Source organism: Taeniopygia guttata, chromosome 16 (assembly GCF_048771995.1).
Source record: "Taeniopygia guttata chromosome 16, bTaeGut7.mat, whole genome shotgun sequence".
Classification (NCBI taxonomy): domain Eukaryota; kingdom Metazoa; phylum Chordata; class Aves; order Passeriformes; family Estrildidae; genus Taeniopygia; species Taeniopygia guttata.
In genome coordinates, this window is record NC_133041.1 from 4312505 (window position 1) to 4330461 (window position 17957).

General features: G+C 50.6%; 1 protein-coding gene across 1 annotated transcript in view; it reads left to right on the plus strand.

The window, feature by feature from the left end:
* Window positions 1-13041: 13041 nt before the first annotated feature.
* RNF40 (ring finger protein 40) overlaps window positions 13042-17957 on the plus strand; it is a 61247-nt gene continuing 56331 nt past the window's right edge. The window contains exons 1-2 of the mRNA XM_072936380.1: window positions 13042-13188; window positions 16365-16532. Of these exons, the coding sequence (XP_072792481.1) occupies window positions 13057-13188; window positions 16365-16532 (300 nt within the window). The 5' untranslated portion in view covers window positions 13042-13056. The remainder of the gene's footprint in view (window positions 13189-16364; window positions 16533-17957) is intronic.

Sequence of the window (17957 nt, forward strand, 5' to 3'; positions counted from 1 at the left end):
GTGGGGGTGGGGGGGAGGGGGAGGAAGGGGAAGACGTGAGGGGTGCGGCAAGATGGCGGCGGGGGGGGAAAATGGGGGGTGGGTGGTAAAGGGGAGGGGGCAAGATGGCTGATGGTGGGAGTGAGACAAAATGGCTGACAGTGGGAGTGAGACAAAATGGCCGACAGTTAGAGTGAGACAAAATGGCCGACAGAGTGAGACAAAATGGCTGACAGTGGGAGTGAGACAAAATGGCGGATGGAGGGAGACAAAATGGCCGACATTGTAAAGCAAAATGGCCGACGGTTAGAGTGAGACAAAATGGCTGACGGTTAGAGAGAGACAAAATGGCCGATGGTGGGAATGAGGCAAAATGGCCGACGGTTAGAGTGAGACAAAATGGCTGACGGTTGGAGTGAGACAAAATGGCTGATGTTGGGACAGAGACAAAATGGCTGACGGTGGGAGTGAGACAAAATGGCCGATGGTGGGAGTGAGGCAAAATGGCTGACGGGAGTGAGACAAAATGGCTGCCAATGAGAGGCAAAATGGCCGACGGTTAGAGTGAGACAAAATGGCTGATGTTGGGAGTGAGAGAAAATGGCTGACGGTGACTTCTGACTGACCCCAAAATGGCCGACATGGTGGACTTTGATTGACCCCAATATGGCTGCCACAGTGACCTTTAATTGACCCCAATATGGCCGACACCATGACCTCTGATTGATTCCAAGATGGCCACCATGAAAGGGTGGGAGTGAGGCAAAATGGCCGACAGTTAGAGTGAGACAAAATGGTCGATGGTGGGAGTGATGCAAGATGGCTGACGGGAGTGAGACAAAATGGCTGCCAATGAGAGGCAAAATGGCCGATTGTGGGAGTGATACAAAATGGCTGACAGTTAAAATGAGACAAAATGGCTGACGGTGGGAGTGACGCAAAATGGCCGACAGTTGGAGTGAGACAAAATGGCCAATGGTGGGAGTGACGCAAAATGGCCGACGGTGGGAGTGAGACAAAATGGCTGATGTTGGGAGTGACGCAAAATGGCCGACGGTGGGAGTGAAAATGGCTGACGGTGACTTCTGATTGACCCCAAAATGGCCGACATGGTGGACTTTGATTGACCCCAATATGGCTGCCACAGTGACCTTTAATTGACCCCAATATGGCCGACACCATGACCTCTGATTGATTCCAAGATGGCCACCATGAAAGGGTGGGAGTGAGACAAAATGGCCGACGGTTAGAGTGAGACAAAATGGCTGACGGTGGGGGTGACGCAAAATGGCCGACAGCAGCCTGGATGTTGTCATGTGATCTGTGGGGAATTTAAATATGGCTGATAGGGCGGCCATATTGATCAGTCTCAGTTTGGCTGGTGGGGTGACCTTTAGTTGACCCCAATATGGCTGACACTTGACCTTTAATTGACCTCAATATGGCTGACACTTGATTTTGGTTGACCCCAATATGGCTGCCACGGTGACCTCTGATTGACCCCAATATGGCCGACACAGTGACCTCTGACTGACCCCAATATGGCTGCCATAGTGACCTTTGATTGACCCCAATATGGCCGACACAGTGACCTCTGACTGACCCCAATATGGCCGACACAGTGACCTCTGACTGACCCCAATATGGCTGACACGGTGACCTCTGATTGACCCCAATATGGCCGACACAGTGACCTCTGACTGACCCCAATATGGCTGCCATAGTGACCTTTGATTGACCCCAATATGGCCGACACCATGACCTCTCATTGACCCCAAGATGGCCACCATGAAAAGGGGTGTGGTCTCAAAATGGCTGCCAGAGCGGTTCCAATATGGCCGCCAGGGTGACCTTTACATGACCCCAAGATGGCCGCCAGCACCAATCCAAGATGGCCGCCCACACGCATCTGTGACATCACTCATGGCGGCCATCTTTGCTTGGGTGACGTCATCACCGGCAGCCATTTTGAACGCGATGACATCACCAAAAACGGTGGCCATCTTGAATTTTGTGATGTCACCGCCTTGCAATCGATGACATCACAAGCGGCGGCCATCTTGAAATCGGTGACATCATCGGCTGCCATTTTAAACTGTGGCTGGCGGCCATCTTGAACCTGGCGGCCATCTTGTTTTCCAGCAGCCATCTTGAATGCCAACCCCAAAGGTGGCGGCCATCTTGCCTCCTGGCAGCCATCTTGTTCGATCATGGTGTGACTTGGCGGCCATTTTGATTCACTTTGACCCCGCCTCCTGGCGGCCATCTTGACTCTGCCCATCACGTGACCCGGCAGCCATCTTGACACCAAAACCCGGCGGCCATCTTGATTGTGAGATGTAAAACTTGGCAGCCATTTTGTCTCCCGGTGGCCATCTTGGCTCCCACCAGCTTCATCGATGCCCAGCCGCCATTTTGATTCCTGGCGGCCATCTTGACCACGGGAAGATGCAGAAACTTGGCGGCCATCTTGACTCTGTCACATGACCTGGCAGCCATTTTGACTTCTGCCAACTTCTGTAAGACCTGGCGGCCATCTTGGTTCCTGGCGGCCATCTTGACTGTAAACTCGGCGGCCATCTTAAATCCTTGCAGCCATCTTGGCCATGGGAAGATCAAAGACTTGACAGCCATTTTGCCTCCTGGCGGCCATCTCGAATCCGACCAACGTGTGACCTGGCGGCCATCTTGGCCACGAACTGACACCGAAATCCGGCGGCCATCTTGGCCTCCCCAACATTCGTAATTCCCGGCAGCCATCTTGATTCCTGGTGGCCATCTTGTCTGCGAGAAGACCACAAAACCCGGCGGCCATCTTTCCTCCCATGACTCCTGGCAGCCATCTTGATTCCTGGCAGCCATCTTGACCACAGGCAGACTACGAAACCCGGCAGCCATTTTGAATCCTGGTGGCCATCTTAACTGCAACACGACCACGAAACCCGGCGGCCATCTTAACTAATGTGACTCCCAGCAGCCATTTTGAATCCTGGCGGCCATCTTGACTGCGACACGACACCAAACCTGGCGGCCATCTTAACTTCCGTGACTCCCGGCAGCCATCTTGATTCCTGGCGGCCATCTTGACTGCGAAACAACCACAAAACCCGGCGGCCATCTTAACTTCCGTGACTCCCGGCAGCCATTTTGAATCCTGGCGGCCATCTTGACTGCAATGAGACCACAAAGTCCGGCGGCCATCTTGCCTCTTATGACTCCTTGCAGCCATTTTAATTCCTGGCGGCCATCTTGACTGCGTTGAGACTACAAAACCCGGCGGCCATCTTAACACCCGTGACTCCCAGCAGCCATTTTGAATCCTGGCGGCCATCTTGATTGCAACACAACCACAAAACCCGGCAGCCATCTTAACTCCCATGACTCCAAGCAGCCATTTTGAATCCTGGCGGCCATCTTGACTGCAACACGACCACCAAACCCGGCGGCCATCTTAACTCTTATGACTCCCGGCAGCCATTTTAATTCCTGGCGGCCATCTTGACTGTGAAACGACCACAACACTCGGCGACCATCTTAACTCATGTGACTCCCGGCAGCCATTTTGATTCCTGGTGGCCATCTTGACTGCGAGAAGACCACAAAACCCGGCGGCCATCTTAACCCTTGTGACTCCTGGCAGCCATTTTGTTTCCTGGTGGCCATCTTAACTCCTGTGACTCCCGGCAGCCATTTTGAATCCTGGTGGCCATCTTGACTGCGACACAACCACAAAACCCGGCGGCCATCTTAACTTCTGTGATTCCTGGCAGCCATTTTGACTGTGAGGAGACCACAAAATCCGGTGCCCATCCAAATCTTGGTGACTCCCGGCAGCCATTTTGAATCCTGGCGGCCATCTTGACCACAGGCAGACTATGAAACCCGGCGGCCATCTTAACTCATGTGACTCCCAGCAGCCATTTTGATTCCTGGTGGCCATCTTGACTGCGAAACAACCACAAAACCCAGCGGCCATCTTAACTTCCGTGACTCCCGGCAGCCATTTTGAATCCTGGCGGCCATCTTGACTGTGAAACAACCACAAAACCCGGCGGCCATCTTAACCCTCGTGACTCCCGGCAGCCATTTTGATTCCTTTTGGCCATCTTGAACACAGGCAGACTACGAAACCCGGCGGCCATTTTGAATCCTGGTGGCCATCTTGATTTCGAGAAGACCAAAAAATCCGGCAGCCATCTTGCCTCTTATGACTCCCAGCAGCCATTTTGAATCCTGGCAGCCATCTTGACTGAAACAAACAACCACAACACTCGACGGCCATCTTAACTTCCATGATTCCTGGCAGCCATTTTGGATCCTGGCGGCCATCTTGCCTCCCGGCGGCCATTTTGTTTCAGGACCATGCCCAGCAGAGTGGGGGTTGGGTGGGGGTGCGGGGGTGGGGGAGGGGCGTTTCCCTTCCCCCCCCGGATGTAAATTTGGTTCCTTTTGAACCCGATCTATGCAAATGAGCTGGGCCGGGGGGCGGGGCCGGGATTTTTGGGGGGGGGCGGCGGTCGAGGCTTTTCCTGCCATGAATAAAAAAGGTTCAAAATTCCCAATTTTGGGGTTTTTCCCCTCCCCGGATCAGTTTTTTTGGGGTGGGGGAGGGGATTTGGGGCAGTTTTAGGGGTGGGGGAAATTTTGGGGGTCCCTGAGCGATTTTGGGGTTTTTTTAAGGGTGGGGGGAATTTTTTGGGGATTTTTGGGGGGGTCCCAGAGGAGTTTTGGGGTTCCCTGAGAGATTTTGGGGTTCTTTTAAGGGTGGGGGGAATTTTTGGGGGTCCCAGAGGAGTTTTGGGGTTCCCTGAGTGATTTTGGGGGTCCCCAGAGGATCCCAGAGAGATTTTTGGGTTCTTTTAAAAATTTGGGGAATTTTGGGGGTCTCAGGCAGATTTTGGGGTTCTTTTAGGAATTGGGGGAATTTTGGGGTTTCCTGAGCGATTTTAGGGGTCCCTGAGAGATTTTGGGGTTCTTTTAGGAATTGGGGGAATTTTGGGGGTCCCTGAGAGATTTTGGGGGTCCCTGAGAGTTTTTGGGGGTCCCCAGGGAGATTTTGGGGTTCTTTTAAAAATTTGGGGGAATTTTGGGTATCCCAGAGAGATTTTGGGGGTCCCAGAAGAATTTTGGGGGTCCCTGAGCGATTTTGGGGCTCTTTTAAGGGTGGGGGGAATTTTGGGGATTTTTGGGGGGGTCCCAGAGGAGTTTTGGGGTCCCAGAGCGATTTTGGGGTTCTTTTAGGAATTGGGGGAATTTTGGGGTTTCCTGAGCGATTTTGGGGGTCCCAGAGAGATTTTGGGGTTTTTTTAGGAATTTTGAGAATTTTGGGGATCCCAAAGAGATTTTTGGGGGTCCCAGAAAAATTTTGGGGGTCCCAGAGAGATTTTGGGGTTCTTTTAGGGGTAGGGGGAATTTTAGGGATTTTTTGGGGGTTCCAGAAGAGTTTTGGGGTTCCCTGAGAGATTTTGGGGTTCTTTTAGAAATTGGGGGAAATTTGGGGGTCCCTGAGCGATTTTGGGGGTCCCTGAGAGATTTTGGGGGTCCCCAGAGGATCCCAGAGAGATTTTGGGGTTATTTTAGGAATTTTGAGAATTTTGGGGATCCCAGAGAGATTTTGGGGGTCCCAGAAGAATTTTGGGGGTCCCTGAGGGATTTTGGGGTTCTTTTAAGGGTGGGGGGAATTTTTTGGGATTTTTGGGGGGGTCCCAGAGGAGTTTTGGGGTTCCCTGTGAGATTTTGGGGTTCTTTTAGGAATTGGGGGAATTTTGGGGGTCCCTGAGCAATTTTGGGGTTCCCTGAGAGATTTTGGAGGTCCCTGAAAGATTTTGGGGGGGTCCCAGAAGAATTTTGGGGATCCCAGAGAGATTTTGGGGTTCTTTTAGAAATTGGGGGAAATTTGGGGGTCCCTGAGCGATTTTGGGGTTCCCTGAGAGATTTTGGGGGTCCCCAGAGAATCCCAGAGATATTTTGGGGTTATTTTAGGAATTTTGAGAATTTTGGGTATCCCAGAGAGATTTTGGGGGTCCCAGAAGAATTTTGGGGGTCCCAGAGAAGTTTTGGGGTTCTTTTAAGGGTGGGGGGAATTTTGGGGATTTTTGGGGGGGTCCCAGAAGAGTTTTAGGGTTCCCTGTGAGATTTTGGGGTTCTTTTAGGAATTTTGAGAATTTTGGGGGTCCCTGAGCGATTTTGGGGTTCCCTGAGAGATTTTGGGGGTCCCCAGAGGATCCCAGAGATATTTTGGGGTTCTTTTAGGAATTTTGAGAATTTTGGGTATCCCAAAGAGATTTTGGGGGTCCCAGAAGAATTTTGGGGGTCCCAGAGCGATTTTGGGGTTCTTTTAAGGGTGGGGGGAATTTTGGGGATTTTTGGGGGGTCCCAGAAGAGTTTTGGGGTTCCCAGAGCGATTTTGGGGTTTTTTTAGGAATTTTGAGAATTTTGGGGATCCCAAAGAGATTTTGGGGGTCCCAGAAGATTTTTGGGGGTCCCAGAGAGGTTTTGGGGTTCTTTTAAGGGTGGGGGAAATTTTGGGGATTTTTGGGGGGGTCCCAGAGGAGTTTTGGGGTTCCCTGAGAGTTTTTGGGGTTCTTTTAGGAATTGGGGGAATTTTGGGGTTTCCTGAGCGATTTTGGGGGTCCCTGAGAGATTTTGGGGGTCCCGGAGCGATTTTGGGGGTCCCCAGAGGATCCCAAAAAGATTTTGGGGTTCTTTTAGGAATTTTGAGAGTTTTTGGGATCCCAGAGAGATTTTGGGGGTCCCAGAAGAATTTTGGGGTTCCCTGAGAGGTTTTGGGGTTCTTTTAGGAATTGGGAGAATTTTAGGGGGGTCCTGAAGCAGAAATTGGGGAAATTTGGGTGGTTTGAGGAAAATTTGGGGGTTTTTTGTAATTTAGGAAGAATTTGGGGGTCCTGAAGGGATTTTGGGGAGAATTTGGGGGGTCCTGATGGAATTTTGGGGGTTTTGGATGGATTTTGGTGGGGGCTGATAAAATTTGGGGATTTGTGAGAATTTTGGGGACCCTCGAGGGGATATTTGGGGGTCCCCGGAGAGAAAATTTGGGAAATTTGGGGGAAATTGAGGAATTTTGGGGGTTTTTGGGGGTCTTTGGGAAAATTTTAGCGTCCCAGAGGATTTTTGGGTTCCCCAAGAGGATTTGGGGGGTTATTTTTTGCCTTGGACAGATTTTGGGGTCATTTTTTGGGATTTTCGGATTTTTTGGGGGTCCCCGAGGGAATTTTGGTGTTTTTGGGGGGATTTGAGGATTTTTGAGTGGTCTTAGAGGTCTTGGAAGGTCCCCAAGCGGTTCTGAAGGGTTTTAAGGGTCCTCAAAAGCCCAGGGGATCCCCAAAATTTTCGGGGATCCCCAAAATTCTCCAAAAATCCCCAAAAAACCCCAAAATTCTCCAAAAATCCCCAAAAAAACCCTTTGGTGGGCCCCACCGCCGCCATCGCCGCTTTAAGAGTTTCCCTTTACCCCTTTAAGAGCCCCTCCTTTTCCCGCCCTTTCGCCGTTACCACGGCAACGGGGGCGTGGCTAAGACGGATCGGCCAATCAGACTGCGTAGAGGCGGGGAGGAGGCGTGGTTTGCGCGTCTTAGCCAATCAGCGACGCTGTGGGCGTGGCCTGAGCGGCTGCGCGGCGCTGAGTCCGGTGAGCTCCGGGGGGAGGGGCGGGACGGGCGCTTAAAAAACCCCAAAAAACCCCAAAAAACCCCCAAAAAAGCCCCAAAAAACCCCCAAAATCGTCGGAATTCCACCCAAAATCGCCCCAAATCCCATCGGAAACGCCCCAGAAACCCCCGGGGGCCTTCCCGGGCCGATCCCTGCCCGCTCCTCCCTCAGGACGCGGCCGCCATTTTGTGGCTCAGGCGCCGCGCTCCGAAAGGGCCGAAAATGCCCAAAATTCACCCAAAATTCACCTAAAATGCCCAAAATTCACCCAAAATGCTGAAATTCCGCCCAAAATTCACCCGAAATGTCCCAAATTCCGCATTAAATGCACCAAATTTTACCCGAAATTACCCAAATTCCGCCCGAAATGCCCTAAACACGAAATGTCTCAAATTTCGCCCAAAACTCCCGATTTTCTCCCAGAATTCGCCCCAAAAGCCCCAAATTTCACTCAAAATCCCCGAATTTCACCCAAATCCCCACAAATTTACCTCAAATCCTCCTAAAATCCCAACAAATCCCCCGAAAATCATCTCAGACCTCCCCAAAATTACCTCAAACCCCCCAAAGCCCCCCGAAATCCCCCCAAACTTTCCCAAATTCGTCCAATGTCCCCAAAGTCCCCCAAAATTCCCCAAATCCCCCAAAAATCACCTTAAACACCCCCAAAATCCCCCCAAAATCCCCCCAAAATCACCTTAAATCCCCTCGAAATTCCAAAAATCCCCCAAAAATAATTTTAAATCCCCTCAAAATTCCCCCAATCCCCCCAAAATCACTTTAAACACCCCAAAAATCACCTCAAATCCACCCGAAATCCCCCAAAGCCCCCCAAAATTCCCCCCAAATTCCCCCAGAATCCCCCAAAATCACCTCAAACACCCCAAAATCCTCCCAAATTCTCCAAAATTCTCGAAATCACCTTAAACCCCCCCAAATCGAACCAAATCCCCTCAAAATTCCATAAAATTCACACAAAATCCCCCTAAACCCCAAAACGCCCCTAAAATCCCTTCAAAATCCCCTAAAATTCCCCAAAATCCCCTGAAAATCACCCTAAACCCCTCCAAACTCACCCAAAATTCCTGCAAATTACCCCCAAAATCCCCCCAAAATCACCTCAAATCCCCCAAGCCCTCCAAAATTCCCCCAAAAGCCCCCAAAATTCCCCCAAAATCACCTTAAATCCCTCCAAATCCCCACAAAATCCCCACAAAATTCCTCCAAAATCATCTCAAATCCCCCCAAGAATTCCCCCAAACTCCCCCAAAATCACCTCAAATCCGCCAAAATCACCTTAAACACCCCCAGAATCACCTCAAATCTCTCCAAAATCACTTCAAATCCCGCCAAAATCCCCTAAAATTCCCCCAAAATTCCCCCAAATTCCCTCAAATTCCTCAAAAATGCCCCCAAAATCACCTTAAGCCCCCCAAAATCACCTCAAATCCCCCCAAAATAACCCACAAAATCACCTTAAACTCCTCCAAAATCCCCCCAAAATCACCTCAAATTCCCCAAAATCTCCCCAAAATGACCTCAAATCCCCTGAAAATTCTCCAAAAATCACCTCAAATCCCCCCAAATACCACCAAAATCCCCCAAAATTCCCCCAAAATCACATTAAACCCCTCCAAAATCCCCACGAAATCCTTCCAAAATCACTTTAAAGCCCCCAAACCCCCCAAAATCCCCCAAAATTCCCCTAAAATTCCCCCAAAGTCACCCTAAACCCCCCCAAAATTCCCCAAACTCCCCCAAAATCACCTCAAACCCCCCCAAATCTCTCACCTGTGCCAGGTGCCCATGGCCGGGGTCGGCGCCAAACGGGGACCCCCAAACTCCCCCAAAATCACCTCAAATCCCCCCAAAATCGACTCTAAATCACCTTAAACTCCCCCAAAATCCCCTCAAATCCACCCAAAATCCACCAAAACCCCCCAAAAATCCACCAAAATCCCCCCAACGTCACCTTAAATTCCCCAAAAATTCCCCCTAAAATCACCTCAGAACCCCCCAAAATCACCTCAAATCCCCCCAAAATCCCCAAAATCACCTGAAATCCCACCAAAATCGCCTAAAATTCCTCCAAAATTCCCCCAAATCCCCCAAAATTCCCCCAAAATCCCCCCAAAATCACCTTAAACCCCCAAAATTCCCCCAAATTCCCCAAAATCCCCCAAAATTCCCCCAAACTCCCCCCAAAATCACCTTAAACCCCCAAAATCACCTCAAATTTCCCCAAATCCACCCAAAATCGCCTGAAATCCCCCCAAAATCCCCCAAAGCCTCCCAAAATTCTCCCAAAATCCCCTTAAAGCTCTCCAAAATCACCTGAAATCCTGCCAAATCCCACCAAAATCCCCTAAAATTCCCCCAAAATCACCTTAAACCCCCCAAAATCAGCTCAAATCTCCCCAAATCCCACCGAAATCCCCCAAAATTCTAACAAAATCACTTTGTCCCCCAAAATTCCCCAAAATCCTCCCAAAATCCCCATAAAATCACCTCAAATCCCCCAAAATCCCCCCAAAATCCCAAAAATTCCCCCAAATTCCCCCCAAAATCCCCCCAAATTCCCCCAAAATCCCCTTTAATCCCCCCAAAATCACCGCAAATCCCCCCAAACTCCCCCCAAAATCACCTCAAATTTCCCCAAATGCCCCCAAAATCTGCCTAAAATCCCCCAAAATCCCCCAAAGCCTCCCAAAATTCTCCCAAAATCCCCTTAAAGCTCTCCAAAATCACCTGAAATCCTCCCAAATCCCACCAAAATCCCCAAAATTCCCCCAAATGCCCCCAAAATCCCATAAAATTCCCCCAAAATCCCCCCAAAATCACCCTAAGCCCCTCCAAACTCACCCAAAATCACCCCAAATCCCCCCAAAATCACATAAATCCCCCCAAATTCCCCCCCAATCCCCTAAAATCTCCCCAAAATCACCTCAAACCCCCCCAAAATTCCCCAAATCCCCCCAAACTCACCCCAAATCTCTCACCTGTGCAGGTGCCCATGTCGGGGGTCGGCGCCAAGCGGGGACCCCCAAACTCCCCCAAAATCACCCAAAACTCCCCAAAATCCCCCCAAAATCACCTTTAAACCCCCCCAAATTCCCTTTAAATCCCCCCAAATCACCTTAAACACCCACAAAATCCCCCCAAAATCACCTTAAATCCCCCCAAAATCCCCCAAATCCCCCCAAAATTCCCCCAAAATCACCTCAAATCCCCCAAAATCACCTCAAATTTCCCCAAATCTCCCCAAAATCGCCTGAAATCCCCCCAAAATCCCCCAAAATTCCCTCAAATCCCCCCAAATCACCTCAAATCCCCCCAAAATCCCCCTAAAATCCCCCAAAATACCCCAAAATACCCCAAAATTCCCTCAAATTCCCCCAAAATCCCCCAAATTTCCCTCAAATCCCCCCAAAATTTCCCCAAAATCACCCTAAGCCCCTCCAAACTCACCCCAAATCCCCCCAAATCACCCCAAAATCCCCCCAAAATTCCCCCAAATTGCCCCCAAAATCCCTCCAAAATTCTCCCAAAATCACCTTAAATCCCCCCAAACCCCCCAAAATCCCCCAAAATCACCTTAAACACCCCCAAAATCACCGCAAATCTTCCCAAATTCCCACAAAGTCCCCGAAAGTCACCTCCAATTCCCCAAAAATTCCCCCAAAATCACCTCAAATCCCCCCAAAATTCCCCCCAAATCACCTTAAACCCCTCCAAACTCACCCAAAATCACCTCAATCCCCTAAAATCCCCCCAAATCTCTCACCTGTGCCTCACCTGTGCCTCACCTGTGCCTCACCTGTGCAGGTGCCCATGTCGGGGGTCGGCGCCAAGCGGGGACCCCCAAAATCACCTCAAATTCCCCCAAAATCCACCCAAACTCCCCCAAAATCCCCCCAAACACCCCCAAACTCACCTGAAATCCCCCCAAAATCCCCCAAAGCCCCCCAAAATCACCACAAATCCCCCCAAAATTTCCCAAAGTCCCCCAAATTTTTCCCAAAACTCCCTCAAAATCACCTCAAATCCCAAGAAAATCCCCCTAAAATTCCCCCAATCCCACCAAAATCCCCAAAATCCCCCCAAATTCCCCCCGAAATCACCTGAAATCCCACCGAAATCCCCTAAAATTTTTTAAAAGTCCCCCCAAAATTCCCCCAAATTCTCCCAAAAATCCCCTCAAATCCCCCCAAAATCCCCTCAAATTTCCCCAAAATTCCCCCAAAATCCCCATAAAATCACCTCAAATCCCCCAAAGCCCCCCAAATCCCCCAAAATTCTCCCAAAAATCACCTTAAACCCTTCCAAAATCACCTCAAACCCCCCCAAAATCCCTCCAAAATCACCTCAAACCCACCCAAAATTCCCCAAATTCCCTAAAACCCCCCCAAATCTCTCACCTGTGCAGGTGCCCATGTCGGGGGTCGGCGCCAAGCGGGGATCCCCAAACTCCCCCAAAATCACCTTAAACCCCCCCAAAATCTCCCCAAACTCCCCCAAAATCACCTCAAATCCACCCTAAATCCCCCAAAGACCCCCAAAATTCCCCGAAAATCACCTTAAACACCCCCAAAATCACCTCAAATCCCCCAAAATCCCCCCAAAATCACCTCAAATCCCCCAAAATCCCCCCAAAATCACCTCAAATCCCCCCAAATCCCACCAAAATGCCCCGAAAATTCCCCCCAAATTACCCTAAATCCCACCAAAATCCCCACAAAATCCCCCCGAAATCACCTCAAATCCTCGCAAAATCACCTTAAACCCCCCAAAATCACCTCAAACCCTGCAAAGTACCCCTAAATCCCCCAAAATCCCCCCAAAATCACCTCAGCTCCCCCCAAAATTCCCCAAATCCCACAAAATTCCTCCAAATTCCCCCAAAATCCCCTCAAATCCCCCCAAAATCCCCTCAAACCCCCCCAAAATCACCTTAAACACTCCCAAAATCACCTCAAACCCCCCCAAAATTCCCCAAATTCCCCAAAATCCCCTGAAATCTCTCACCTGTGCCTCACCTGTGCCTCACCTGTGCAGGTGCCCATGTCGGGGGTCGGTGCCAAGCGGGGACCCCCAAAATCACCTTAAACACCCCCAAAATCACCTCAAATCCCTCCAAAATCACCCCAAATCCCCCCAGAATCACCTGAAACACCCCCAAAATCACCTTAAATACCCCCAAAATCACCTCAGATCCCCCCAAATTCCCCCAAAATCCCCCAAACTCCCCCCAAAATCACCTTAAACCCCCAAAATCCCCCCAAATTCCCCCCAAACCCCCCCAAAATCACCTTAAACACCCCCAAAATCACCTCAAACCCCCCCAAAATTCCCCAATTCCCCCAAACTCACCCCAAATCTCTCACCTGTGCCTCACCTGTGCAGGTGCCCATGTCGGGGGTCGGTGCCAAGCGGGGACCCCCCGAGCCCGGGGGGGGCCCCCCCGAGAAGAGACCCCCGAGGGAGGAGCAGCCCCCGACCACCCTGATCGAGCCCCTGCGGCTGGGGGGCATCTCCAGCACGGTGAGCGCACCTGGGCACACCTGGGCACACCTGGGCACACCTGGGCACACCTGGGGGCACCTGGGCGCACCTGGGCAAAAAAAACCCGGCGAAAATCGGGTTAAAAATGGGGATTTTGGGGGTTTTGGGGGCACCTAGAGGGGTAAAAACACACCTGGGCACACCTGAGATACACCTGGGCACCTGGGCACACCTGGGCACACCTGGGCACACCTGGGCACAGCTGGGGAGGGGGAAACGCAAAAAAACGGGGTTAAAAGGAGCAAAAATGGGGTTAAAAGGGGCAAAAATGGGGTTAAAAGGAGCAAAAATGGGGTTTTGGGCACTGAAAACACACCTGGGCACACCTGGGGGCACCTGGGCACACCTGGGGGCACCTGGGCAAAAAAAACCCGGCGAAAATCGGGTTAAAAATGGGGATTTTGGGGGTTTTGGGGGCACCTGGAGGGGTAAAAACACACCTGGGCACACCTGAGATACACCTGGGCACACCTGGGCACACCTGGGGGCACCTGGGCACACCTGGGCACACCTGGGGAGGGCGAAACGCAAAAAAAACGGGGTTAAAAGGGGCAAAAATGGGATTTTGGGCACTGAAAACGCACCTGGGCACACCTGGGCACACCTGGGCACACCTGGGCACACCTGGGGAGGGCGAAACGCAAAAAAAACGGGGTTAAAAGGAGCAAAAATGGGGTTAAAAGGTGCAAAAATGGGATTTTGGGGCACTGAAAATGCACCTGGGCACACCTGGGCACACCTGAGATACACCTGGGCACACCTGGGCGCACCTGGGGGCACCTGGGCACACACCTGTGTCACCTGTCTGGTCTCACCTGTCTGTGTCTCACCTGTCCCAGGTGACTCCTTTAGGAGATTCAGAGTGAAATTACCCCAATTTATTCAATTTTTGGGATAAAATCTCGGAATTTTTTGCCTTTTTTTCGGGATTTTTTTGTCCCTCACCTGTCCCACCTGTGCTCACCTGTGGGTCTCCTGTATCTCACCTGTATCTCACCTGTCTGTGTCTCACCTGTCCCAGGTGAATAATTCAGGTGCTTTGAAGTGAAACGGCTCCAATTTATTCAATTTTTGGGCTAAAATCTCGGGATTTTTTGCCTTTTTTTCCGGGTTTTTTTTGCCCCTCACCTGTCCCTCACCTGTCCCACCTGTGCCTCACCTGTTTCACCTGTTTGTGTCTCACTTGTCTGTGTCTCACCTGTGCTCACCTGTTCTGGGTGAATAATTTAGAAGATTTGCAGTGAAATAACCCCAATTTATTCAATTTTTGGGCTAAAATCTCGGGGTTTTTTGCCTTTTTCTCGGGGTTTTTTTGCCCCTCACCTGTCTCACCTGTATCTCACCTGTCCCACCTGTATCTCACCTGTGGGGTCACACCTATCGGGTCTCACCTGTCTCACCTGTCCCAGGTGACTCCTTTAGGAGATTCAGAGTGAAATGGGCCCAATTTATTCAATTTTTGGGCTAAAATCTCGGGATTTTTTGCCTTTTTTTTGGGGTTTTTTGCCATTTTTTTGGGATTTCTCTGCCCCTCACCTGTCCCACCTGTCTCACCTGTCTGTGCCTCTCCTGTGCTCACCTGTCGTGGTGAATAATTTAGGAGGTTTGGAGTAAAATAACCCCAATTTATTCAATTTTTGGGCTAAAATCTCGGGATTTTTTTCCATTTTCTTGGGATTTTTGGCCATTTTTTTTGGATTTCTCTGCTCCTCACCTGTCCCACCTGTGCTCACGTGTGTCTCACCTGTATCTCACCTGTCTCACCTGTTCTGGGTGAATAAATTAGGAGGTTTGGAATGAAATTACCCCAATTTATTCAATTTTTAAGCTAAAATCTCGGGGTTTTTTGCCATTTTCTCGGGGTTTTTTGCCCCTCACCTGTCTCACCTGCCCTCACCTGTCTGTGTCTCACCTGTGCACAGGTGAGTCGGTTAGGAGTGAGTTTAGGACGTTCAGAGTGAAATTACTCCAATTTATTCAATTTTTGGGCAAAAATCTCGGGGTTTTTTGCCATTTTCTCGGGTTTTTTTACCATTTTTTCGGGATTTTTTTGTCCCTCACCTGTCCCACCTGTGTGTCACCTGTTGGGTCTCACCTGTTTGTGTCTCACCTGTCCTGGGTGAATCTTTCAGGAGATTTGCAGTGAAATGACCCCAATTTATTCAATTTTTGGGCTAAAATCTCGGGGTTTTTTTACCTTTTTTCCGGGTTTTCTTTGCCCCTCACCTGTCCCACCTGTCTATGTCTCACCTGTGCTCACCTGTCTGTGTCTCACCTGTGCCTCACCTGTCTGTGTCTCACCTGTCCCAGGTGAACCCTTCAGGTGCTTTGAAGTGAAATGACCCCAATTTATTCAATTTTTGGGCTAAAATCTCGGGATTTTTTGCCATTTTCTCGGGGTTTTTTTTGCCCCACCTGTCTCACCTGTCCCTCACCTGTCCGTGTCTCACCTGTGCTGGGCGAATAATTTGGGAGATTTGCAGTGAATTGACCCCAATTTATTCAATTTTTGGGCTAAAATCTCGGGGTTTTTTGCCATTTTCTCGGGGTTTCTTTGCTCCTCACCTGTCCCACCTGTGCCTCACCTCTATCTCACCTGTGTCTCACCTGTCCCTCACCTGTCCCTGACCTGTCTGTGTCTCACCTGTCCCTCACCTGTCCCAGGTGAATAATTCAGGTGCTTTGAAGTGAAACGGCTCCAATTTATTCAATTTTTGGGCTAAAATCTCGGGGGTTTTTGCCATTTTTTCGGGGTTTTTTGCCCCTCACCTGTCCCACCTGTGCCTCACCTCTATCTCACCTGTGTCTCACTTGTCTCACCTGTCCGTGTCTCACCTGTCCCAGGTGACTCCTTTAGGAGATTCAGAGTGAAATGGGTCCAATTTATTCAATTTTTGGGCTAAAATCTCGGGGTTTTTTGCCTTTTTCTCGGGGTTTTTGCCATTTTTTTGGGATTTCTCTGCCCCTCACCTGTCCCACCTGTCTCACCTGTATCTCACCTGTCTCACCTGTCCCAGGTGAATAATTCAGGTGCTTTGAAGTGAAACGGCTCCAATTTATTCAAATTTTGAGCTAAAATCTCGGGTTTTTTGCCATTTTTTCGGGATTTTTTTCTCCCTCACCTGCCCTCACCTGTCCATGTCCCACCTGCGCAGGAGGAGATGGACGTGAAGGTGCTGCAGTTCCGGAACAAGAAGCTGGCGGAGCGGCTGGAGCAGCGCCAGGTGTGCGAGGACGAGCTCCGCGAGCGCATCGAGAAGCTGGAGAAGCGCCAGGCCACCGACGACGCCACCCTGCGCCTGGTCAACCGCTTCTGGGCGCAGGTGAGGGCACCTGGGGGCACCTGGGCACACCTGGGGGCACCTGGGCACGGATGGGGGGGGTACAGAGCAAAAAAAACGGGGTGAAAAGGTGAAAAAATGGGGTTTTGGGTACTAAAAACGCACCTGGGCACACCTGGGGAACACTTGGGCACACGTGGGCATACCTGGGGGCACCTGGGCACAGGTGAGACACACCTGGGCACACCTGGGCACACATAGGGAGAGTAAAACACCAAAAAAATGGGGTTAAAATGAGCAAAAATGGGATTTTGGGTATTAAAAATGCACCTGGGATACCCGAAAATGGAGTCAGGGACAACCAGGTGGGTCTGGGCACATCTGGGCACACCTGGGCACACCTGGGCACGGATGGGGGGGTGAAATGCAAAAAAACGGGGTTAAAAGGTGAAAAAATGGGGTTAAAAGGTGAAAAAATGGGGTTAAAAGGTGAAAAATGGAGGTTTTGGGCACTGAAAATGGGGTTTTGGACACCCAGGTGGGTCTGGACACAGGTGAGATTCACCTGGGCACTCACCTGGGCACACCTGGGCACACCTGGGCACACCTGGCACACTTGAGACTCACCTGGGCATACCTGGGCACTCACCTGGGGAGACCTGGGCACAGCTAGGAATGGGTAAATTGTGAAAAAATGGGGTTAAAAGGAGCAAAAATGGGGTTAAAAGGAGCAAAAATGGGGTTTTGAGCACTAAAAACACACCTGGGCACACCTGGGCACAGGTGGGGTGGGTACAACGCAAAAAAAACGGGGTTAAAAGGAGCAAAAATGGGGTTAAAATGAGCAAAAATGAGATTTTGGGCACTGAAAACGCACCTGGGCACACCAAAAATTGGCTTAAGCAAAACCAAGATGGTTCTGGGCACACCTGGGCACACCTGGCACAGGTGAGACTCACCTGGGCACACCTGGGGGCACCTGAGACAGGCAGAAACGTGAAAAAATGGGGTTAAAAGGAGCAAAAATGGGGTTAAAACAGGAAAAATGGGGTTTTGGGCACTGAAAATGCAACTGGGAACCCCAAAAATGGGGTCAGGGACACCCCAGGTGGGTCTGGGCACACCTGGGCACACCTGGGGGCACCTGGGGGCACCTGGGGGCCCCTGGGGAGGGTGAAACGCAAAAAAAACGGGGTTAAAAGGAGAAAAAATGGGGTTAAAAAGACCAAAAATGGGGTTAAAATGAGCAAAAATGGGGTTTGGGGCACGGAAAACGTACCTGTGCGCAGCTGGCACAGGTGAGACACACCTGGGCACACCTGGGCACACCTGGGCACACCTGGGGAGGGGGAAATGCAAAAAAAACGGGGTTAAAAGGAGCAAAAATGGGGTTAAAAGGAGCAAAAATGGGGTTAAAAGGAGCAAAAATGGGATTTTGGGCACTGAAAACACACCTGGGCACACCTG